At 44.0% G+C, this 23,229-nt stretch overlaps 1 protein-coding gene across 2 annotated transcripts in view; it reads left to right on the top strand.

Moving 5' to 3' along the window:
- Nucleotides 1-23,229, top strand: part of PI4KA (phosphatidylinositol 4-kinase alpha) — a 101,971-nt gene that overhangs the window by 13,713 nt on the left and 65,029 nt on the right. The window contains exons 1-17 of one of the 2 annotated variants that reach the window (XM_036014689.1): nucleotides 1,722-1,745; nucleotides 1,901-2,017; nucleotides 4,168-4,261; nucleotides 5,560-5,648; nucleotides 7,925-7,997; nucleotides 8,650-8,909; nucleotides 9,469-9,535; nucleotides 11,524-11,672; nucleotides 14,044-14,109; nucleotides 16,455-16,551; nucleotides 17,908-18,099; nucleotides 18,593-18,693; nucleotides 19,339-19,468; nucleotides 20,483-20,615; nucleotides 21,597-21,692; nucleotides 22,035-22,218; nucleotides 22,678-22,781. In XM_036014689.1, the coding sequence (XP_035870582.1) occupies nucleotides 1,737-1,745; nucleotides 1,901-2,017; nucleotides 4,168-4,261; nucleotides 5,560-5,648; nucleotides 7,925-7,997; nucleotides 8,650-8,909; nucleotides 9,469-9,535; nucleotides 11,524-11,672; nucleotides 14,044-14,109; nucleotides 16,455-16,551; nucleotides 17,908-18,099; nucleotides 18,593-18,693; nucleotides 19,339-19,468; nucleotides 20,483-20,615; nucleotides 21,597-21,692; nucleotides 22,035-22,218; nucleotides 22,678-22,781 (1,961 nt within the window). In that variant the 5' untranslated portion in view covers nucleotides 1,722-1,736. Of the gene's footprint in view, nucleotides 1-1,721; nucleotides 1,746-1,900; nucleotides 2,018-4,167; nucleotides 4,262-5,559; nucleotides 5,649-7,924; nucleotides 7,998-8,649; nucleotides 8,910-9,468; nucleotides 9,536-11,523; nucleotides 11,673-14,043; nucleotides 14,110-16,454; nucleotides 16,552-17,907; nucleotides 18,100-18,592; nucleotides 18,694-19,338; nucleotides 19,469-20,482; nucleotides 20,616-21,596; nucleotides 21,693-22,034; nucleotides 22,219-22,677; nucleotides 22,782-23,229 lie in introns of those variants that run through there. The other variant, XM_028529007.2, reaches the window with a different exon arrangement.

Genomic DNA, 23,229 nt, shown 5'->3' with positions numbered 1-23,229 from the left:
TGGTCTGCAGGTCTTTGTTATGTTTTGTTTTTCCGTCTGGTTGTGGAGCATACTCTTCTTGTGGAAGAACACTGGAGAAAGTGGAAGTTTTAACGTTTTTGTCCCTCTCTTGTTACTACTTTATACTCTTGCCTACACAATTAATAAAAAAAGCATGGATTTCTCCTTCCCCCATAGGTATATGTTTTTTATTTTAGCCTACTGGATGCTTATCCTCATTACATAAGTAATATTTTCCCCTAGAGCGTATTTTGGCAAATGTGAAAAAGCACAAAGAAGACATGTAAAACCGCTGGTCATCCTGCCCCTCAAAACTATTAACATTTTGATATGCTTTCTTACAGTATTTGTTTTGTACATGGTCATTCAGGATCATTCCTCTCGTAACTTTATAGAACATTTAGAGCCTTGTTCTGTCATTGTTTATCTTAAGAAGAAGGCTTCTTCTTTTTTTTAAAGATTTTATGTATTTATTTTTAGAGAGGGAAGGGAGGGAGATAGAGAGAAAGAGAAACATCAATGTGCGGTTGTTGGGGGTTATGGCCTGCAACCCAGGCATGTACCCTGGCTGGGGATCGAACCTGCCACACTTTGGTTCGCAGCCCTCGCTCAATCCACTGAGCTATGCCAGCCAGGGCTAGAAGAATGCTTCTTAATACTTCTTAAGACGTTTTTAATGTCTGTAGTATTAGGTTAAACTTTATGAAAGTATTGTTTTTGTAGTTCAAAAATGGTTGAATATCAGTTATTTCATGTGATTCAACCTAATATTTCATCAGTTGGTTAAATCATTTAATCTAATGTTAGATTATTTCTGATTTTCTTTTTTTAATATAATCTTTATTATACATTTTCCATTACCATTTCTGGTTTTCAATTACTGTTTACAACACTGTGATGGAAGTATTTTACATAATCTTTGCCCAAGGCTGTAATTATTCTGTACAGCCATTCCTAGAAGGAACATGCTAGGACAGAGACTGTTGGCATCCTTCAGGCGAGAAGGGGCTTTTCTTTCAGACCTGTGTTGTCTCTTTGTATTTGCGCTTTTAAAATCCAGGCAAACCAAAGCAGTTTGCTTTCTTTCTAAAAATTGCAGTGGAAACTGGTTGATACATTTTCAGGGCGATCGTCAAGCACTACACTTGTCTTAAGCCATGAAAACCTCCCATCAGGTCTCTGTCAGTGCTAGTGGGAGCGGATCACTGGGTCTGCTCTCTGAACAGCAAGGGTGGGGCTCTCCCGGCCTGGGCTGGGCCACTGTGTTTGTGAATGCTCTGTTCAAGAGATTCCTGCGGCAGAGATTTTCAAGATTGAGATCACCTTTTTTCCTATTTATAGTAAATCCTTTATGACATATTTGCTGTTGGTTTGTTTTGAAGATAATTCTGATTTTTCTGCTTATTCAGTAAGTTACTGATTTATTGCCTGCTTGCCTTCTGCTAGCCACTATTACGGCATATCCAGGAATAATAGATATTGTTTATTAAGCAGTTACTGTGTGCTGTGCACAGTCTTAAGTGCTTTACACACGTTTGATTTTTAGAGAGACTTAAGGCGAGGCACTCTGTCTGTAGGTAGGTTTGGCTAATCTGCTTATAGGCACCATGGGAAGTGGGGTCTATGCACTGTCCTGACCCCCAAGTGTTAGCCGTCAGCTATTGCGCTTTGCCTCCTCTGTGTATGCGTGGTTGTAACCCTCTCCCCAGGTTCCTCAGGGTGTGTGTTTTGAGGCCATGTCTACAGTAATTTCTGCAGCCGGAGATGTTCTCTTCATGATGTTTAAATTGGAAAAACTGGCTTTGGTTATATAGCTTCACTGGCCTTTTGTGATATTGGTTTATTCTGAATGTGGGTTGATAATTTTCTAATCTATGGATTTTTTGGTCTCATTTTCTAGGTCCAAAAGCTACTTTGCATGTGCCCAGTAGATTTCCATGGGATCTTCCAATTAGATGAAAGGCGGAGAGATGCGGTGATTGCTTTAGGCATTTTTCTCATTGAATCTGACCTTCAGGTAAGTCTTCACTACATTGAAAGTGTTTCCGGCAGTATAAAGGGGGGGTGTAATTAGAACTTAAATTTATACCTGCTTATGTGTCCTAAAGCAGTACTAGAAGAATGCATACAAACCTAGTAAGAGTGGTTAGTGGTGGGCGGGATAGAGTAGGTGGAACAGGTGAGAATGAGACTTTTTCAGGAATGAGATTTTTTAATGTACATCTTATGAAATTTTGTTTTTTGAACTGTGTGAATAAATTATGCTGTTAAAAGTTAGATTTTTTTGTTTGCTTGTTTGTTTACCTGCCAGAAAGTTAGTTAAAATGTTTTGTGAAGTGATTGTGTGTCCTCCAGAGTAGACTTGATTTTTCAGTCTCAGGTAAAATTTCATTAATCAGACTCAGAGTAACCACTTTTTTTCCTTCCGAAAGAACGATATTCTTTGAGACAATTTTGATATAATATCTTTTTCAAAATCATGATAGATATAGATTAAGGTTTAGAGTATATGTAATGTGCCTTTCTTTTCTTCAGATCATAATAATGTGTTTGATCCTACATTTTTATTATGCATTTTGGATATAAAATATTTTAATGCAAAAAGTGAATTTTTTATCACATACATATTTTCTGACGGCTAGGTATATATGTTTTTTAATTTTATTTTTCATTACAGTTGCCATTCAACATCAACATTATTTTATATTCGTGTCAGGTGTACAGCACAGCAGTTAGACAGTTATGTAATTTGTAAAGTGATCCTCCTGATGATTCAAGTACCCACCTGCTCATTCTTACAGTGTTATTGGCTGTATTACCTATGCTGTACTGTACATCTCCGTGAGTGTGTTGTGACTGCCTTGCAGGGCCCTTGGGAGTTCTGTGTCTGTTAGCATACTAGGATCCTGGACAGATGTTGTAGTCAGCTCCTTTTTATCTATTAGAGGAGAAATTGTTTTGTTTTCACTAAAGAAAGTTCTCTGGTTATCAGTTACAGTTGTGGTATGACAAACTATCTCAAAACCTGGTGACTTAATACAATACTTTTTTTTCCTCATGAATCTGCAATTTAGACAGAACCCAGAAGAGTCACTGTTTCTGCCCCATTTGACATCACCTGGGATGGCTTGAAGGCTGGGGTCTGGAATCACCTGAAGGCCCATTCATGTCATATCTAGGGGTTAATCTTGGCTGCGGCTCTTGGCCAGGTCACCTCTGTATATAGGGCCTCTCCACATGGCCCGAGCTGTGTCGTTGTGTCACACCATATTGTCTGGGTTCCAAGGACGAGTGTCCTAAGAAGGAGCCAGGTGGAAGCTGTACTGCATTCTCTAACCCAGCCTGGGAAGGCAGTCTCATGTGTACAACCGTCGAGATCCACTAGAAGCAAGTCTCTAAGGCAGCCCATTTTCCAGGAGAGGTGAATTCACCTCCACCTTTCAGTGGAAGGAGTGTGACAGAACTTGCAGCCATGTATTCAGAACCACATGTTTTTTCAGTATTTCAGAACATCAAATAGCATTCCGCTTCTTCGCAGCACACTTACCTACTTTTTAAGTGGAGCATCTATAAATAGGGAAACAACCAAAAGAGCCGATAATGGAAGTTATATGCTGATTGACTAGTTTGGAAACTAGAAGAAAGTAAATTTTCATTGACTGATGATGGCTATAAAGTCTAATATTTAATTCAAGAAGAGCCAAAGGAAAAGTGAAGCAGAATATAAAAGCAAAACAAAAACACAAAGCAAGTAAGGGCCACGAACAACAGAAGCATCACCAAGTTTAGAAGCATGTGGCTGTAAGCTTCCTTCCAGTCCAGAGGATATGGTCCTGGAGCCCACTGAAGGGTCTGAGGCAATCTGAGCACCTCTTAGTGAAGGCAGTTTTGAGTGTATGTGCACACACATACCTTCTTCTGGAGAGCCCTCTCTGGGGCCCTGCCCCCAGAGGAGGCCAGAGTCAGGCTGGCAGTCAGCTCCTGCTGGCAGGCCTTAGCACTGCCCTTAGGCACTTGGGCTGATGGAAAACCAGAAGGGTGGTACGCCATGTGAATGTTCCTCTTTGAGATGATTAGGGTGTGGATATACTTTGCTTTGGGCTCAATCTATGCTAAAAAGCTACCGGTCCTGTATTTTAACTATAATCTGTTTTTTTTTCCTTTAAGCACAAAGATTCTGTGGTTCCTTACCTTCTTCGACTTCTTAAAGGTCTTCCAAAAGTATATTGGGTAGAAGAAAGCACAGCTCGTAAAGGCAGAGGTAATTTTGTAGAATGTTTTCTCTGAACTCAAGGAAGAATATATATGTTCATTGTTTGTAAGAATTAAATGTTTAATTATACTGAAACATCAGTTAAGTTGCTACTGATTGTAAACTAGGGTCAGGGAGCATTTGAGCTCTTGTTCTCCAGCATATATATCAGTTTGGCTCAAGTGAACTCTTAATAAAAATTCAAAAAAAAAAAAAAAAAGGAAAGAAAGGAACTAGGGCCAGGAAGCAGTCAGTCTGCATTTTAGCAAGCTTTCCATGTGATTCTGACACATAGTCAAGTGTGAGAATGACCTACAACTGCATCTTAAAATAAGTGCAAAGTAGAAATGTAACAATTTTCTGCCATGCATTACGCGTATGGTCATAAAACTAGGTAATTCTGTATCTTTGATTAAATGTTTAGTATTCAAAATTGATTGTGTATTTAATAGTGATTGGATGTATACAGCAGAGGTTCTAACATTTTGAAGGTGCACTTGGTAGAATTGCTTCTTCTCTTTTGGTTAGTTGGGTATAGTGCTCCTTTCTTGACCTTGAGGCTGTGCTTCTGAGAATTTCCCTGCTAAGAGGTTCAGTAGTGGGAGGGCTTAAAAACCTATGAGAAATAGAGCAACCCTTTGGAAGTTCTTACTAAGATTTTCTCCATTATCCTGGCTGGGTAGCGTAGTTGGTAGCATCGTCCTGATACACAAGCATTGTGGGTTGGATCCCCCCCAGTCAGGGCACGCACAAGAATCAAACAATGAATGCACAGATGAGTGCAACAAGTGAACGTTTCTCCCTTTTTTCCTGTCTCTCTCTAAAGTCAATACATTTTTTAAAAAAGATTTTCTCCATTTGTCAAAATAAAGCAGAAAAGAAAATACAAATGTTTAATTTGGTTAATTTGGTATAAAGTAGTAGTAATACATGTTTGACAGCTAGCCTCCATATCCTGTGTCTCATACACTATCAAGATTGATTTCTTGCTTTTGTTTGGGTCAGGAATAAAGAATGGAATTTATCATGCCGAGAGGCTGTATAATCTCAAACTATAAACTGACTCAGGAAGGATTTATGTTTATTGAACCAAAATATTTTATTAAAAGAAAAGTTAGGGCATTCTCAGCAAGCACATTGGGACCACATCTGTTCTTCTGAGATTCATTTCAGTGAGGGCAGCCGCCACTTTAAACTGGTCCCCTGGCAGGCCATGTGAGAAAAGGAACATACTGAATTGGGTGACGAGTAGGTGTGGCCCAGTATCTCATTTGTGCTGATCTGATTCGAGTCTTTATGGATTCCAGGTGCCCTCCCAGTTGCAGAGAGCTTCAGCTTCTGCTTGGTAACCTTGCTGTCTGATGTGGCTTACAGGGACCCTTCACTTAGGGATGAGGTAAGTGTGTGGTAAACTGTGCATTTCTGTAAGATCAGAAAGAGTCCCAAAGTGATGACAAGATTAAACAAAGCAAATTTGAAGTGATTAGGTTATTTATGTTAATTTATTTCATACTGTTAACAACATCCCTAAGATGTTTAATACTTGCTTACAGTACTTTACAGGTTACCCACTCATCTCCTGTGTCTGATCTCATTCAGCTTTCCAAGATAGCCCTGTGAGGTAGGCAGCCAGAGGCAGAGGCAGCTGGTTTTCCTGACTGGACACTGGGTACTGAAGTCTTTCATAGGAGAGGATTTTCTGGATAGTGGAAGCTAATCCTTTAAGGGCTCAGATATTTTTGGTTCTAGTTTATTTTATTGCAAATGATATTTAAATATCATACTTTTTAAAACAAAGAATATGATTATAATCTCTAGACTTTTTCCTAATTTATTATTTTGAAAATCAATTTTTTAAAAATATTTTATTTATTTACTTGTAGACAGAGGGGAAGGGAAGGCGAAAGAGAGGGAGAGACATATTGATCAGCTGCCTCTCGCACTTCCCCCGCCAGAGATCTGGCCCGCAACCCAGGCACATGCCCTAACTGGAATTGGACCAGCGGCCTTTTGGTGCGTAGGCTGGTGCTCCATCCACTGAGCCATACCAGCCAGGGCAAAAATCAGTTTTTATATGCTGCTATTTTTAGGTCCAGCCAAGAAGTGCATGGTTGCTTGCTTGTATGCTAAATGTTCCCTGATAACTAAGCTTTTTGCGTCTTGTATTTGTTTTGTTTTGTTTTTTAAGATTTTATTTATTTGACTTCAGAGAGAAGGGAAGGGAGGGAGAGAAAGTGAGAGAGAAACATTGACTGATTGCCTCTTACTCACCTGCAAATGGAGATCTGGCCCACAACCCAAGCATATGCCCTGACTGGGAATTGAACCAGTGACCTTTCATATCACAGTCCAGCACTCAATCCACTGAGCTTCATCAGCCAGGGCTGTTTTTTAATTTTAAAAATCTCTTTCCTTGATATTAAACTGTAAATTCTGTTGTCAGTATTTCTGCCATTACGTTCTTCTTCATTCTTCTTTCTTAGTTTAAGTTATTTGTTTGTAGGTTAGTTAAAGAGATAACTAGATACGTTAGAATCACATATTATTAAAAACTTAACAGGTTGTAAGTTAAGGGCTTTTCTTAAATAATATCAAAACAAAGAGGTTAACACTGAAGACTATGACATTAATATATGAAATGGAGAAAATATTTCTTTTCAAGTCTTCATAGGTTATTCAGCATCATTTAATATTAGCAAAATTAAGAAATTTGACTTGATTATGAACAAGTCATATTAACCAGCTTCATTTTCTTCTTTGCCTGGGTTTTCTAAGACTGGTAGTAGAGGGCAGTGAGGTGGGTATAGTCTAGTTGGTTTTCACCAAGGCATTGGACATACCCTCTCCTGACGTCCTGGGATATGCGCTGAGCACCACAGCAGTTCATCAGGAACTGCCTGGAGGACCACTGCGAAGGGAGACTGGTGAGGCGCCAGCCCAGCAGAAGCCCCCAGGAGCCTGTCCCCTGCTGTTGAAGCAAAATGAGCCAGGTCCATGAATGAAGATGGGAAAGCAAGTTAACCTCATTTATAGAAAACACAACTCCAGTAATTAGCAAAAACCAGAATAATGAACTAAAGTTAATTTAAGCATTCTGTTTATCTGTGAGCCCATTGAGCCAGCAGTGTAAAGAAGCTGCCAGAAAGCTTTTGACACATACATGGAAGTCTAGAATCTGTGTTGAGTTTGGTGATTACTCAGTAAGTCCCAGCATCCCTGGAATATTAAAGGATTTTATGCTGAACACTACAATTGGAGATTTCTAAAACAGTGTACAACAACAGTAAAACTGATGCCAGCAGTCAGCATCATAAAGGACTTGTAATCATAAGGAATGGATGAAAAGAAGTAGAGGTGCTTAGCCATAAAAAGGTGTTTCAGGGGCCTACACCTGCTTGCAGAATATGGAGGAAGACGTGGTGGGTGCAGAGCACTAGGCGGGCGCCATTGGCCCAATGTTAGCAGGAAATCTGGACCAGCCCCGAGAGGGAGGGTGTCTGTCCCTGGAAGGCCAGCTGATTGGCCCCTCAGCAGAGCTTTCGTGTGAGGAGTTATGTATCAGATACGATGTTGGACAAGATAATGCCTGAAGCTTCTTCTAATTCTGGATTAATTTTGTGATATTTTTCTGATTTTGTTTCTAAGTTTGTTCTGTTTCCTTGGATATTACAGATTCTAGAGGCACTTTTGCAGGTTCTGCATGTCCTTTTGGGAATGTGCCAGGCTCTAGAGATTCAAGAAAAAGGTAATGATTATATAGATCAAGGCTTTAAAAAAAATCGTTCTGTGATTAATTTTTTCCTTGCTTTTCCTCAGTCTTCTTTTCTGTTCTTTATTAACCCATGTACATCATAGATGAAAACTCTCCTATTTTAGTTGCCTTTGCTGTGTATTAGCTAAGAGGTCCCATGGGGGCCATGAGCACAGCTTTGCCACCTGAAAATGCTGAGTGACCTTGGGCAAGTCACCTCGTCCTTCTGGGTCTAAGTTTCTTCACCTATATCATGTCTGATTTCCAAAGGTCATTTTTCTCTAGAGGAAGGCTAACAGTATGATCCTGGGAACAATAAATATACTATTTAAATATAGTAAAGATGCCTGATAACGTGTCTTAGCTGTATAATTGATTTGGATGTGCCATGAATAAGAATAAACCCAGACCTCCTAGAGGAGGCAGCTGTGTGTGATGCAGGCATAGTCTGGAGTTACTGTGAATGCCAGATTGACAATATCATCAGACAGCCCTTTTGGTTGACCCTGTCACTGTGGCTTATTCTAACCCTTCAGGTTTATTAGTGGGTGGGCTGTGATATGTGAGCCAGTGTTACAAGTTGGTAGGGTACGGTTCTCTCACAGGTAACTTTCTGATATCAGAACGTTCTTTCTTTGCCTTCTAGAATACCTTTGCAAATATGCCATCCCATGTTTGATTGGAATCTCACGAGCGTTTGGGCGTTACAGCAACATGGAGGAGTCTCTCCTCTCGAAACTCTTCCCCAAAGTCCCCCCGCATTCCCTCCGAGTCCCGGAGGAGCTGGAAGGCGTGCGGAGGCGTTCCTTCAACGACTTTCGCTCCATCCTCCCCAGCAACTTGCTGACTGTGTGCCAGGAGGGCACCCTGAAGAGGAAGACCAGCAGCGTGTCCAGCATCTCTCAGGTGGGCTTGCACTTCTGGGGAGAGAGCAGAGGGGAGGGGTCTTGTTTAAGGGCTCCCATGGAGAAAGTCCCACTTGGAAGTTGCTTGGGGGAAGTTAGAGAACAAAACGTTCTCACTGGAATTCTCTTCAGGATAAAAGCTTCCCTTGTCCTTTTTATAGTTTATTAGTGGCTTCATCTCCTAGTTATGAAGTATTTGTTTCCTAGCAGTTAGGTGCCAAAATCTGTTCTGAGTGGGAGATAGTTGGTGCCCTGAAGAAGTATATAATAGACTCAGGGAGAAAAGGTAGACGCGAAACATGAGACTAAGTCTGCTTAGTAATCAAGTATAAAATGTATGTCTAGAGAGGAAGAATTTATATATAATTCATACATACATATATATGATTTGGTATGTAGTAGAGAATGCTGTAGGTCTGGTGAGCTTCACGGAGAAGGTGAGTCTTGAACTACAACTTGAAGTACAACTACTGAGCTGGAAAAGAAAACCTTGTCTAGGACAAGTCTGATGAGGGTTTGACTGGCCTTTCGTGATCTGTGAGTATGGTTGTGTGTTTCAGGTCAGCCCTGAACGTGGGATGCCCCCTCCCAGCTCCCCCGGAGGAACTGCCTTTCACTACTTTGAAGGTGGGTTTCACCTCCGGATTGACCTAGCACTCAGGTAGCGGGTTCATAGTGATTACTTCCTGTGATGCCAGGGATGATGATACTGATGCTCTGCTGTCATGCATCTAGCATGTCACGCTTTTAGAAGGCATTTACAGTATTTTAAACTTCATATAATTTTAAAATATTTTAAATGTAGATAAAAGGGCAGAAAATAATATATAGACCCCTATGTGCCTGTGGTCACAATTTTAATATGTTGACCTATGAAAGCTCTGGTTTTCAGTTGTTTACTAAGAACTTTCACAGAATTTACTAAGTTTGATTCATATGGTAGCCCCATGCAGTGTCGGACACTTGTTAAAATTGCCTTCAACTTACCCTTGAGGGAAGTAAGACTCTGATTAAGTAACAGAAGATGGGGAAACCAGATTCTACGCCTCACAATGTCACCTATTCCATTTTCGGATGAGGCTAATTGCTAAAAGGCCATTTCTCAATAGGATCTTGAAAGCTGTGAGGGAATTTTTTTTTTTTTAAGAGGGAGTGCCCTGGTCAGGTGGCTCAATTGGTTGGAGTGTTGTCCTGTGCACCAAAAGGTTGCAGGTTTGATTCCAGGTCAAGATACACATACATAGGTTGTGGGTTCGATCCCTGGTTGGGGTGCTTGCAGGAAGCCATCAATTGATGTTTCTCACATAGATGTTTCTCTCTCTTTCTCTCTCCCCCTTCCTCTCTATAACATCAATAAAAATATCCTCAGATGAGGATTGAGGGGAGTATCTGAACTCAAATGTGGGCAACTTTGCATACTGTATTTCTTTGATATTTGAGAAAACACATTACAGTCTTTGTGTATGTTAGAATATAAAGGCCAAGTTTGCTCACTTAAAATCCCACCTCTCAGAGAGAACAATTGTCCTAGAATACATTCCTCCAGACTTTGCACAACCCCTTTGCCGCCAATATGCTCTCGGGTGTCTGAGGACAGCCATGAGGTGTCCTTGACAGCTGCTGTTTCCTTGGTAAATTGCTGCCTGTGCTCAGGCTCTCATTCACGGTGGGGCTCCCTTCCTTTAAGCACTTCCAGTGAGTGCCTAGGATTGGGGCACACCCAGGTGTGGGCCCATTGAGCTTCATTTAGCAGGTACTGCTGTCCTGCAGGGGTGAGCTGGACGATTTTTTCCCAGCCTGAAGTGTACCTCATTGTCAAAGAGACCGGCAAGAAACCAGTGGTCCTTCTCTTTTGTTCCCATGCCTCCTGTTTTGCTCAGGTTGTTCTTACAGTTGGTCTCCCCTTCTCTTTCCAGTTCCTCTTCCACAGTGCTGTCAGAATCCTCTTTAAGAATTGTTTTTTTTTTTTTTAAATAAAAGATGTTATTTATTTTCTGGGAGTGGGAGGGCAGGGAGAGAGGGAGAGAAACATCAATGTGTGGTTGCCTCTCGTGTACCTCCTACTGGGGGCCTGGCCTGCAATCCAGGCATGCTCCCCAACTAGGAATTGAACCGGGGACCCTTCGGCTGGCAGGCTGGTACTCAATCCACTGAGCCACACCAGCCAGGGCAAATAATGGATTTTCAAATGCTTATATACTTTTGGCTTTTTATTATTATGTATTGGGTGATTGTTTTGGCTCTGATTTTGAAATTTATAGTAATTTGCATTTTTGTTCCAATTTTGGTGGTAAAAAATATGTTTGGATCCCTATGGACCTTCATATCTCTCAACATTTTAGAAGGTGTAATTCTTCTTCCCGTATGTTAAGTTATATTGTCTCGGTTGAAAATATTAGGACATGACTATATCTGAGCCTTTGACAGGAAACACCCCAGTGAGGGGCATCGCTCCCCAAGGATTTGCACTTCAGCTTTTACTTAATTATAAAACAAGGAATTAGAGCACAAACAAAAGCAAAGTCTGTATCTTTGTTGGTTTTTGAGGGAGTCAGCTTGCAGAAGTATCATGGCCACGTTACTGTGACTGCCTTTCTCGTTTTCTTCTTCATCAGCCTCTTACCTCCCTGACGGGAGTGCCCTGGATCCCGATTACTACTTCTCCACCATCAGCTCCAGCTTCTCCGTCTCTCCGCTTTTCAATGGTGTCACCTATAAGGAGTTCAACATTCCACTGGAAATGCTGCGGGAACTCTTAAACTTGGTAAGCAGAGGGCTGATGGATAAACAGCCCACAGGTACATCAGTCAGTAAAGTTGCTAGTGGTGTAAACCTGTGTTTTTTAAAAGAAAAACTAGGAGTTTTTCAGTATTTCGAATGAACAGCTTACTAGTCGTAATTCCCGGGTTGGAGAGGGAAGGAGAGCAGCATTCACGGGGCGGCCGTGCAGCGTGTTCTCCTCTCACCCTCGCAGCAGCCGTTTGGGGGAGGCAGCCATGGTCCCTGTTTTAGAGGTAAGGAAGTCGGTGTCCGATACAGCAAGGATCCGTAGGCCAAGGGCAGGGTCAGTGCTCAGCCCAGGGTACCTGATCCTCTCCAGGAGCTGCTCTGTTCAGATCAGTACAAAACCTAATTTTTTCCAACTTGGGGACCTTTAGATGGCCTCTGTGGTGACATCAGAGAAGGCATCGGTGCCATTGCTTGAGTCCTGAAAGGGACTTTGACCCAGGGACTCGGAAGTTGTTAGGATTGAGCTGGGATGCTTTGACACATTTGAGTGGGTGGGGGAGAAGACATCAGGACAGACTCCAAAGGTGAGACTTTCTGTTTTGGAAAGAACGAGAGAGAATGAGAATGACTCCCGAAAGCACGAAGCATGCACTAGTAGAGAGAGCAGCCGTCTCCTCCTGTGTGGAGTATGAGTAGAGGTCACTCAGAGAAAGGCTTTAGGCTGAGGATGTCAGAAGACATTAAAGCATAGGCCGTAATTGATGGGGATAGAGCCATACAAATTACTAAATAGCCTAGGATGTTATTGAAGTTGCTGTCAGGAAGGAAAACTCCCCCTAAACTGCTCCTCACTGTCAGTGTCCCAGACAGAATGGTAGCCTAGGTGGCCTGTGGCCTTCTCAAATGGCTCTCCTTAGTAGCATCTCAGAAGTCTCAATTACAGCCCTGGCTGGCGTAGCTCAGTGGATTGAGCATGGGCTGCGAACCAAAGCAGGTTCGATTCCCAGTCAGGGTACATGCCTGGGTTGCAGGCCATGACCCCCAGCAACCGCACATTGACATTTCTCTCTCTCTCTATCTCCCTTCCTTCCCTCTCTAAAAATAAATAAATAAAATCTAAAAGAAAAAAAAAAAGAGGCCCTGGCCAGTTGGTACAGCATCATCCTGCAAAGCAAAAGGTTGCCAGTTCAACTCCCAGTCAGGGCACATCTTTGGGTTGTAGACCTGGTCCCTGGTTGGGGAACATCAGAGAGGCAAACTATCAATGTTTCTCTCCCTCTCTTTCTACCTTCCACTCTCTATAAATAAGTAAATAAACTTTAAAAATATATATGTGTATTTCATGCAGCCTTGTTTAGATGTATTTCATGCAGGATTGTTTCAAGTGGCAAAAAAAAACTGACTGGAAACAAAAGCCTACTCATAAGTGAAAAAAAAAGAAGTCTCAATTGAAGGCTGAATGTTTCAGATCCTTCCTTTTTATTTATTATCTATCTATCTATTTATTTTATTTTTAGACAGGGGAAAGGAAGAAGAAAGAGAGGGAGAGAAACATCAATGTGTGGTTGCCTCTCTAGCGCCCCCTACTGGGGACCTGGCCCGCAACCCAGACATGTGCCCTAACTGGGAATCAAACCTGCAACCCTTTGGTTTGCAGGCCAGCACTCAGTCCACTGAGCCAGACAAGCCAGGGCATCAGATCTTTTCTTAAGGGAATTCTTTTTTCCACTATATTTTAACTTTTCAAGGTTTCCTTTGAGGTAATATTTAATTTCTTCTCCCAGCATTTTTATCTGTACATTTTGAAAATGCCCTCTTAAAGTACTACAAGTGGTGGGGGTCGGGGAGTGGGGAGCGTTTTCATCAAGTGATCCCACAGTTGACAGAACAGTTCATTGCTGTACTAAATGCTGGCATAGAGATGGATAGAAATAATCACTTCTATTAGAAATGTAAAATGTGTGCTGCAGTTTGAGTACCTGGGCAGCTTCAGAAGAGCACAGGGAAAGAAGGAGGAGCCGTCAGCATCCGAGAACTGGCTGTGAATGTGCTCTTGACATTTGGGAGGGGATTTGGATGAAGCATCAGTGATGCAGGAGTCTGAAAGCGTTCACATCCTGGGAATGGGGATCTAATGTCAGCAAATTTGAGAGAGTTGGTACTTTTACTGTTTTTATGTCATGCCAATCTAGGTAAGAAAAGTTTCAAGTGGTAGCAGAGTTCAGGGCATTTTGTGTGTATAGTTTGACATTTATATATTGTGGCCTATTTTTCTATCATAGTTTTCACCACGTGGGCCTGTTAGGTAGTTTTGTCCATCAACATTTGTTCTTTAGAAGAAGGAGCTGGCGTTCCTGTCTCTCATGGTTTGTCAGGTGTCTCATGAGGTCTCGTTTCACTGACAGGTAAAGAAGATCGTTGAAGAGCCTGTTCTGAAATCCTTGGATGCAGTTGCAGCCAGTGTGATAGAGGTGGGTCCCTTCTGAGGGCATCACACTGAGATCTGCCTGCTCTGAGCCTCTGTGTGGAAGGATCAGGGAGGGTTTGTGTGGGGGACAGTGAGTTTTCAGCTTAACTTTCCTGGTCTCAAGAATGTCACTTGAAAGCTTGTTCTGTGCTGAGCTCTTTTAAGCATATCATTGCACAGTGTCTCTGAGCCATGGTCAGTGTCTCTATTTCACTCATGAAAGAGGTTTCAGGGACTACCTACTGTGCCCGTGTCACATAGTCACCATGAGAGCTGGGAATACACTGGATCCTTCCTGACTTTGAAGCACTTTATCTTCCTTGCTCCTTTGGTGCTTTCAAAGCTGCTTCTCTGGGCTCAGTGCACACCTCCCGCACTTTCTTTAGGCACATACAAGCCCTGGTTTTTATGCGTGAGAGGTGTGTGCCTAGGAACTTTTGTCTTTAATGTATTTGAAATGAATACCTACAGCATTACTTATAAAGTTATTAAGTGTTGGTGTTGGGAGGTCTCAAAACCTCAGGGAACTTTTGGGTCAGCCCTCTTTGGAGTGTGGGGATCCAGAGCGATTGCCATTGCCAGCCTGATGGTTGCCATAGGCATGTGCTGGACCCAGGTTCCTCGTTAAACCTGGTGTCTTTCTCCCATCTGATTGTGAGACACAGTGCCTGGTACCACTGGGGCTCAGCTCTGAAGGGGGAGGGAGCCCCAGGGACCTTTCTGTGCCGCCTTGCACGTGCTCCCAGCAAACTGTCTGCAGACATCAGATGCATTTGCCAGGTGTGGTTTCCTCTGGGTCAGATCATGGCTGAAACACAGAGTTCCTATAACTCTGCAGGGTACAGTCTGGCCCGTCCTACTTTGTCTTTAACCTTCTTGCAGTCTGTGTCTTGCCTGTTGACCTGAGCTTTAGCTCTGTCACTGCTTGCTGTGTTGGAGGCCTCTTGTGTTTCTTTGTCAGTTTTTTGTCAGTGTGACCCAGGACAGCCAGTGGCTGGGCAGGCCGAACTCCTGCACACTCATCAGGCCTGCATGCCCGCTGTAATGAAAAGTGTCCATCTGGGTCCCGAGGGGAAAGTTGGAGGTCAGTGGGGATCCCTTTTAGGGCTTATTTTATGAGTAGAAGGAAGGCTGGGAATATGGGACTCTGGGGCTCTTCCCTGCTATTGAACCAGAGCAGTTTCTAGTATTTTGTTTTGTAATTGGGACTTTAGTATAAAAGTCCATCTTAAGAAATGGTTTTGTTGCTTTAAAAAAGTGTGAAAGCATGACCTTCATTACTGAACATAATACTCATTATCAGCAATTGCTAGCAGTTCTTGAATGCTTATGCGCCAACACTGGGTAGGACTTGACTCACTGGCTCATTGAATTCCACAGCAGTCCCCGTTTACAGAAGGGGAAACTGGAGCTTTCGGGGTAAGGAACTTTAATGACATAGCCAGTGAGTGATGGAGCCAGGCTGCATTATCTGGGTTCCCTTCCTGGGCTCCTTGCTTGCAGTGACTTCTTCCCAGCTCCAGAGTCAGAGCAAACCCCATCTCCTTATCTCTGTCCCACAGGGATGTCTGTAAAGCAGTGTAACTGGTGCCCACTGATGACACGTTGTTAGCCCCAGCTCCTGGCATCACTCTCATGTCCTCCTTGCAGTTCTCATGCCTTTCACATGACTCCTTCACTCTCTGCCAGCCTCACACCACAGGCCCCTTCCCTGCAACCTGACCTCCGACCTGCTGCTGATTTGCTTCCTCCTTCTTCTCTTCCCCCTCATCTGTATTTGCAGAGCACTTTTTCATGTGTCAAGGATTCTAATAAACTGTGCTTTTCCATTAGAACAGTATCTTACTCATTGCCTTAGACCTTGTACGATTTTCCCTGGAAGAAAAATAGTGCTACATTTTAGATTAGATTGCTAAAGAGTAATTTTTAAATTACTCTTTAATTTAAGAGTAATGAGTTTTAATTACAAAACATAAACCGAGTCTGGAGGTTCCATGGCTGCAGTGTTTGTCGAATCCTGTGGTCTGGTGCCCTTGGCTGTCCCTCTTCTCCATTTCCTATATCCCTCTGACTTCAAAGACGGGAAGCTTTCAGCAAGAGGAGGTAGAGGGTGCAGGCAGCTGCTTACGCATCTTTGGACTGTGTGAGCCTCCTGTTTTCCTCTGCCTGATGCCTAAGAGGGGGAAGAGAGTAATTGAAGGGCTCTGGTGGGTGAATCATGGTAAACTTCGTTCTGTTTATAATGCTAAATCACCAGTGTATGGATTACTTAACTGGGCCTCTGCATGAAGGTGGAGGCCCAGTGGAGGGTTTCTGTGCTGTGTTCACGTGCCTCTGCCTCCCCCGCAGGCCAACCCGAGCGCTGATCTCTACTACAGCACGTTCAGCGACCCCCTCTATGTGGCCATGTTCAAGATGCTGCGTGACACTCTGTACTACATGATAGGTGAGGCCTTGGCACACGTGTGTGAATGTGGTGGGACTAGGTTCAGGCCCACTGCCTCAGGTTTGTGCTTCCTTTCTACTGGGGCACTTAAAAACACAAGCAAGAGTAGTCATATTGCTGAAATTTTGGAGAAAAAGCAAATAAGGAAAAAAATCTGTCCATGATCCTATGCCTCTAGTGCGATCAATGATGGCTTTTTGTTGGGTTTATTTCCTCAGGTGTTTTTGTGACATGGACACATTGTATTGTTCTGATCATGCATGCAATTTAGCGTGTCTAGTTTAGACATTTAAAAAGTATGAAAAGAAGAAAATGAGGTACTCATCTTATAAATCAGAGATAATATCTTAATAGTGTAGCGCACACACAAATTTAGCATTTCATTCCACTCTCCTTCATGCATTTTTAAAACATTTTTCCTGTGCTCTTTTCTTACCTTATTGAATACTCTTCATACACTAAGTTTTGATGAACAAATAGTATTTTGTCATGTAGATATACCATAATCTGGTTAATCTATTTTCCTATTTTGATTCCAAGTGCTCTTGGCAGGTGGGGGCCAAGTCAGGTGGGTGCCAAGTCTGACAGGGGCCAGCAAGGGTTGGTTAGGTTCCTGAGGGAGGCTGGCAGGGACTGCCTCTGTGGCCTCCCTTCCTGCCTGAGCTCTGCTTTGCCAGCTTCCGTGACTGGTCTGACTTGTGCCCACATTGGTTTTCCCAGGTTTTTCAGGCCTCAAGGATGAGAGTTTGAAAACTCTTGCTAAAACACTTTTAGCAAGGCTGCAAAATTCTGGGTGCTCTGAAGATACAGCTCTGTGGGCAGGGAATTCCCCTTTTTTAGGCTACAACCAATTTTTTTCTTTAATAACTGGCAGCTTTTTAAAAAATTACTGTTCACCTGTACAGTCTTTATACCATACACCTTAAACTTAAACAGTGATGTACATCATTTATATCTCAAAACTGGAAGAAGATAGTAAATATAAAATAGATATATGTATATGTTACTGAAGTATTTCCTCATGCTAATTGTACCAGTTTTAGTGTGATAAATCCCAACTTATGTATTTCATATGTTCAGGTTTTATGTATTGACCGCATAAAAGAAAGCATGGCCCTCGCTTTCCTGGGAACTGATCATTTGCTCTGAGTGCCAGGTGGCATGTGTGTGGACGGCATCTGTGCACAGCCTATTCAGGGTCATCCCAGAGGGTGCTCTTGGAAGCATAGTAGCCAAGCAGCAAGCATGTTCTTCTTGGGTTTTTGTTAGAGAAGGAAAAACTAGAAATTCACAGCCACTGCCTAAATTTTGGTGTAGTTTCGTTTCCAGCTGCAATTCCTGCTCTCTTTCCTGCAGACCTCCCGACCACCTTTGTGAAGGAGATCCACGATTTTGTGCTGGAGCAGTTCAACACAAGCCAGGGGGAGCTTCAGAAGATTCTGCACGACGCAGACCGGATCCACAATGAGCTGAGCCCCCTCAAGCTACGCTGCCAGGCAAACGCCGCCTGCGTGGACCTCATGGTTTGGGCCGTGAAGGACGAGCAGGGTGAGCATCAGCTTCTGCCATGCCCTGGACATCTGGTGTCTGGACCTGGGAGGGTGGTGATGGCCAAGGCCACAGGGCCTGTTCTCTCATTACTTCCTGTTGGCTCTTGAGGTTTTTGTGTGAGAAGTAGGAATTCAGTGCTGGTCTAGGGTGAGCAGCAGAATGGGAAGCATGCAACAGACTTGCAGATGGCTGCTATTCACGGGACACTGGAGACGGGAACTAGGGGGCTCAGGGCCAGCACAAAAAAGAAAGCAGTCACACACTGTGCAGAGTGGTATTTTCACAACAGCAGCAAAGAAGCAGAGATAAGCTTTCAGTTAAGCATACCTGCCTCCTAACATTTTCTGGCGTAACCTGTCAATATTAATAAACCCTATAGGAAAGTGTGTCTCTGGGGTTTAATGAAATTAAATGATTAATTGACGAATGGATATTTTGTAAATGTTGGCTTTGTTAATCATTTATACGCTCCCCTGATTTTTGAGTTTAGGTGCAGAGAGTCTTTGCATCAAGCTGTCTGAGAAGCTACAGTCCAAGACCTCCAGCAAAGTCATCATCGCTCACTTGCCCTTGCTTATCTGCTGTCTGCAGGTCAGTCTCACAGATACCCGGGAGACTAGGATCCCATCAATAGGGCCTTCTTGTTGTGGTTGGCACACCAGCAGCAGAGTCTTAGCTGTTGTCTCTAGGAACTTGAACTAGAGCCTGCTATGGACACAGTTCACCACTGAATAAGGCTACTGCTGACAGGGGGCTGGGATTTCTGTGACTGGGCCCAGGAACAGCTGGGTCCTTCTTTGAGGGGAGGCTGCCCAGTATCTGCCAGCCAGGATGTTCTCAAGCATGCAGGTGAAGGGTTGCAGGTTTGTGCCAGAGGGCCTCCTGGGAGGACGCCTCCTGACGTCTGCAGTGCTGGCTCCCTTGTGCTAAGACTCTTCACCTATTGCCAACCCCAGTGACTCTAGGCCTGGTGTTGTTTAGAAAGCGTGTTTCGGATCCCTTCTCCCCTGATTTACTTCAAAGAGAAATGGGCACACTTTAATATATCTCCCCCTTAGGTGGGGGAGAGTTGAGACCATCTCCCTTTCCTGCCTTTGTGCCCCATGGTCAGGTGGCCCCTTGGGAGCTTTGACCTTGGACGTTTCTAGTCAAACTTTGGGCATTTGAAGGGTCGCGAGCCTCACTGCTCAGCCAGCCTTTCCCCGGGCTGCGTGACGGGCCAGTGGTGTGTTGCAGGGTCTGGGCCGCCTGTGTGAGAGGTTCCCGGTGGTGGTGCACTCGGTGATGCCGTCTCTGCGGGACTTCCTGGTCGTTCCGTCCCCCGTGCTGGTGAAGCTCTATAAGTGTCACAGTCAGTACCACACAGGTAACAGGATGTCTGCCCCTGAGGCCGCGTCTCCAGCCCTCAGCCCTCGTGTGCCCTTGAGGTGCCAAGAAACAGACCATGCGATTATGTGTCAGCCCAGCACGCTGCTGTGACTGAACACCTGGGGCTAGGCTCGTGTAGTCTTCCTTCTACGTGGGCTCCCCGCCCTCCTCCTCCCGTTTCCCACGGCCTTCCCCCCAGGACCCCTCGGGACCCCAGACCTTTCCCTCCTCTGCCTTCTCATGTCCTGTGCACCTGCCACCCCCGAAGGCCCCTCCCTGGTCCCACTTTTTTTTTTTTTGGCCTCTTCTCACTTAAGTTGTCTGAAGTGTGAGTTCTTCATGTCCCAGACACTGAGCCAGGTCTGTCTGTACACAATCTCATGTAGTCCCCTTGCCCCAAGGGAATGTACCGTTTCTACAGACAAGGCCCTAGGCCCAGAGCAAATCTGGTCACTTGTAATGACTGACAGTAATTAAACAGCCACTGCCAGCTTGGGCCCCAGTGCAGGGGAGGAGGGTGCAGCTCATCCTCCCCACAGTCCTATAAAGGTGTACATTTTATTCTCCCACAGAGGTTATAGATGAAGAAACCCAAACTCCTAGTACCTGAAAGACTTCCCCAGCCTGGAGCAGAGAAGGGTCCCTCTGGATCTAAGGCCCCTGCACTCTCCCTTGCCCCCACCCTTACCAGCTTGTACACATTAGCTAGATAACCCTCTGGGTGGGTGCCTGTGGGTTCTCATCAGCCCTTTTGAACCATTTCTTAAGAAATTGCTGTTTTATGTGTTTATCACTTTGTAACCCAAATGTTCTTTCTTTTCATTAATACACGTTGTGTTTCATTCTTCCTGTTTTCAGACCCTTTTGTTTCTTAAATGTTTGGTCAGATCTTTTCAGATTGATTGCTATTATAAATTAAGAATGACTAGCATATTATTTGGTTTTGAATTACAGACATGGGGGTAGAAAGTGACAGGCTTAGCCAGGTACACATTTGAATTTTTACTTTCAGTTGCTGGCAATGACATAAAAATCAGCGTAACCAACGAGCATTCTGAGTCGACCCTGAGCGTCATGTCCGGGAAGAAGAGCCAGCCCTCCATGTACGAGCAGCTGCGAGACATTGCCATCGACAACATCTGCAGGTGGGAGGCTGGGCCGGAGGGGCAGGCGACGGGGAGGGAGGAAAGGGCATTTCAGACAAAACACACTCATACAAAATAAGAAATGTTTATAATTTTGTAAAGCTTGTTTCTGGTTGTTCTAAACCTGCACTTGCTCTATAAAGAGGCATTGTTACATATTTGTAAAAAATAAAACTTCCTGACTTTTTAGAAAAGTAGGAAAAGAATTATCCATTGGGCTATCATCCAGAGTGACATTTGTCATATTTTCTTTATTTTTTTTCTGTATAATTTTTAATATAAATGATCAAGTGTCACTTTGTATATAGTTGAGTGTCCCATGCTGCCCAGACCTCTGCTACATGAACTCTAAACTCAGCAACCAGATCTGTCCTGATTTATGTGACATGCATCTCGCCCTCTCTGAATTCTGGCTCCTGGCTCTCAGAAGCCAGTTCGAGACAGGATCTCACCCCCGTCTATGAGACTCCTGCTCTTCTGTGCCTCTGAGGCCTGGCCAGCCAGATGCGAGAGTAAGAGACACCTGATAAGATTTTATCTTCTTAGGGCTTTTTAAATTTCCCCTTTTTTCCAGGACATAAGCATTAACCTATGCTCTGAAACCTTGCTATATAATTTTAATACTCCCTCAGCCATTTCAGGATCCTCTGTCTTTTGAGTCCATTGCAATGACTTCTGTTAAGGAACAGTCCAGGAAATTTTAAATTGGAATTCGGGTGAATATAAAATTCTGAAGGAAACTGTTCTGAGCAAAACAATGAAGTTACTTTCCCCAACCGAGATATTATCGAGTGGGCAAAATCTGCAGCAGTTCTTTGAATTCATTCTGTGTAATGACTGTCATTCAGATTTCTGGGGCAGAATGTTCAGAGCATTCGTTCCTCTACACCGTAAACCTGAGAAAGGGAAAATGAAAACAAAACATAAAACATTCATCTGTGGTTGTGTTCCTCATGCCGTGTGGCTCTCCTTGCTGCTCAGGTGCCTGAAAGCTGGCCTGACGGTGGACGCAGTGATCGTGGAGGCCTTCCTGGCTAGCCTCTCCAACCGGCTCTACATCTCCCAGGAGAGCGACAAGTACGTCCCATCCCACGGGGGCAGCCCGTTGCTCTCTTCAGTCTCAGGGGGGCAGTGCCATTGTGCACCCCTGTGCTCCGTTCTTGCACAGTGTGGGTTGTGCATTGGACTGTCTGTCTTGGACCACTGTTCGGGAGCAGGGAAACATCTCTGTCTTCCCGCCTGGTGCCCAGGACTTTGGTTTCTGCTGGTGGTTAAGGATCCCAAGCTGTCACTGTTAGATGAAGGCTTCATTTGAAAGAGCTTGACAAGTGTGGCGGCCCAGGTCCAGCTCCGGGTTCTGATTCACTGCCGTGTGCCAGAGGACTCTTCCCAAGGTGTTTCTGTTGTTCCCTCCCCTAGGGATGCTCACTTGATTCCTGACCACACCATTCGAGCCCTGGGACACATTGCAGTGGCTCTGAGGGACACCCCAAAGGTCATGGAGCCAATTCTTCAGATCCTGCAGCAGAAATTCTGCCAGCCCCCCTCCCCTCTTGACGTGCTAATCATCGACCAGCTGGGCTGCCTGGTTATCACCGGAAATGTAAGGAAGGCCCGGCCGTGAAACCCGCTTACCCTGAGCAAGCTCATTAAACTTCTTCGACTATCAGGAATGTAAAAATTACAGATTAAATCTACCCTGCAGATCAGCTGAATGTTAACAACTGGCTTAACACTGAGCAGTGAGGTTTTCTTTAAAAAAAAGAATAGCATAATGATTCTGTGAGTTCTGAGGAAAGGAAGTTTAGACTAATTTCTTACTTATGAATAGGATCTTGCTTAATAATAGGATTTAAACTGAAGCTATTTCCTTTTTAGCTTTTAATTTGAGGTTTGCTTAAAGTTTTAGGCATAGATGCCCTGGGTGGTCTTTAGGCCCTTCTCATCCATGATTCCAGGAGCTTTCCCTCCTGCTGACAGTAGAGGGGCCTTTTCTGTGTCCCAAGGAGGGGCTTTCAGGAGTAGGCACGGCATGGTAATGGTGTCTCTTGCTGTCTTCCAGCAATACATTTACCAGGAAGTGTGGAACCTCTTCCAGCAGATCAGCGTGAAGGCCAGCTCTGTCGTGTACTCGGCCACTAAAGATTACAAGGACCACGGCTATAGGTAATTCTTAGGGCCCCATTGTCTCTTTAGATAGTGACAATATTTAACTCCCTTTGAAAATGTGTGGTTTGGGGATTTGCCTTTTTTTTTTTAAGATTTTATTTATTTATGTTTAGAGAGGGAAGGGAGGGAGACAGAGAGAGAGAGAAACATCAATGTGCGGTTGCTGGGGGTCATGGCCTACAACCCATGCATGTACCCTGACTGGGAATCGAACCTGCGACACTTTGGTTCGAAGCCTGCGCTCAATCCACTGAGCTACGCCAGCCAGGGCTGGGATTTGCCTTTTAAATAAACGTTTCTTCCTACAAAAGAAAATGTGCTGCATGTCAGGGCATACAGCAGGTGAGAAATGAAAACCCTGTATCCCCACCGCCTAGAACTGATTAAGCTCAGTGCTCATGACCGTCCCCACTCCAGACGGGCTCCAAGTGCCCACCCAGGTGAC

The sequence above is a fragment of the Phyllostomus discolor genome, chromosome 13, assembly GCF_004126475.2.
Source record: "Phyllostomus discolor isolate MPI-MPIP mPhyDis1 chromosome 13, mPhyDis1.pri.v3, whole genome shotgun sequence".
Taxonomy (NCBI): domain Eukaryota; kingdom Metazoa; phylum Chordata; class Mammalia; order Chiroptera; family Phyllostomidae; genus Phyllostomus; species Phyllostomus discolor.
This window is presented reverse-complemented; position numbering and strand designations above follow the sequence as displayed.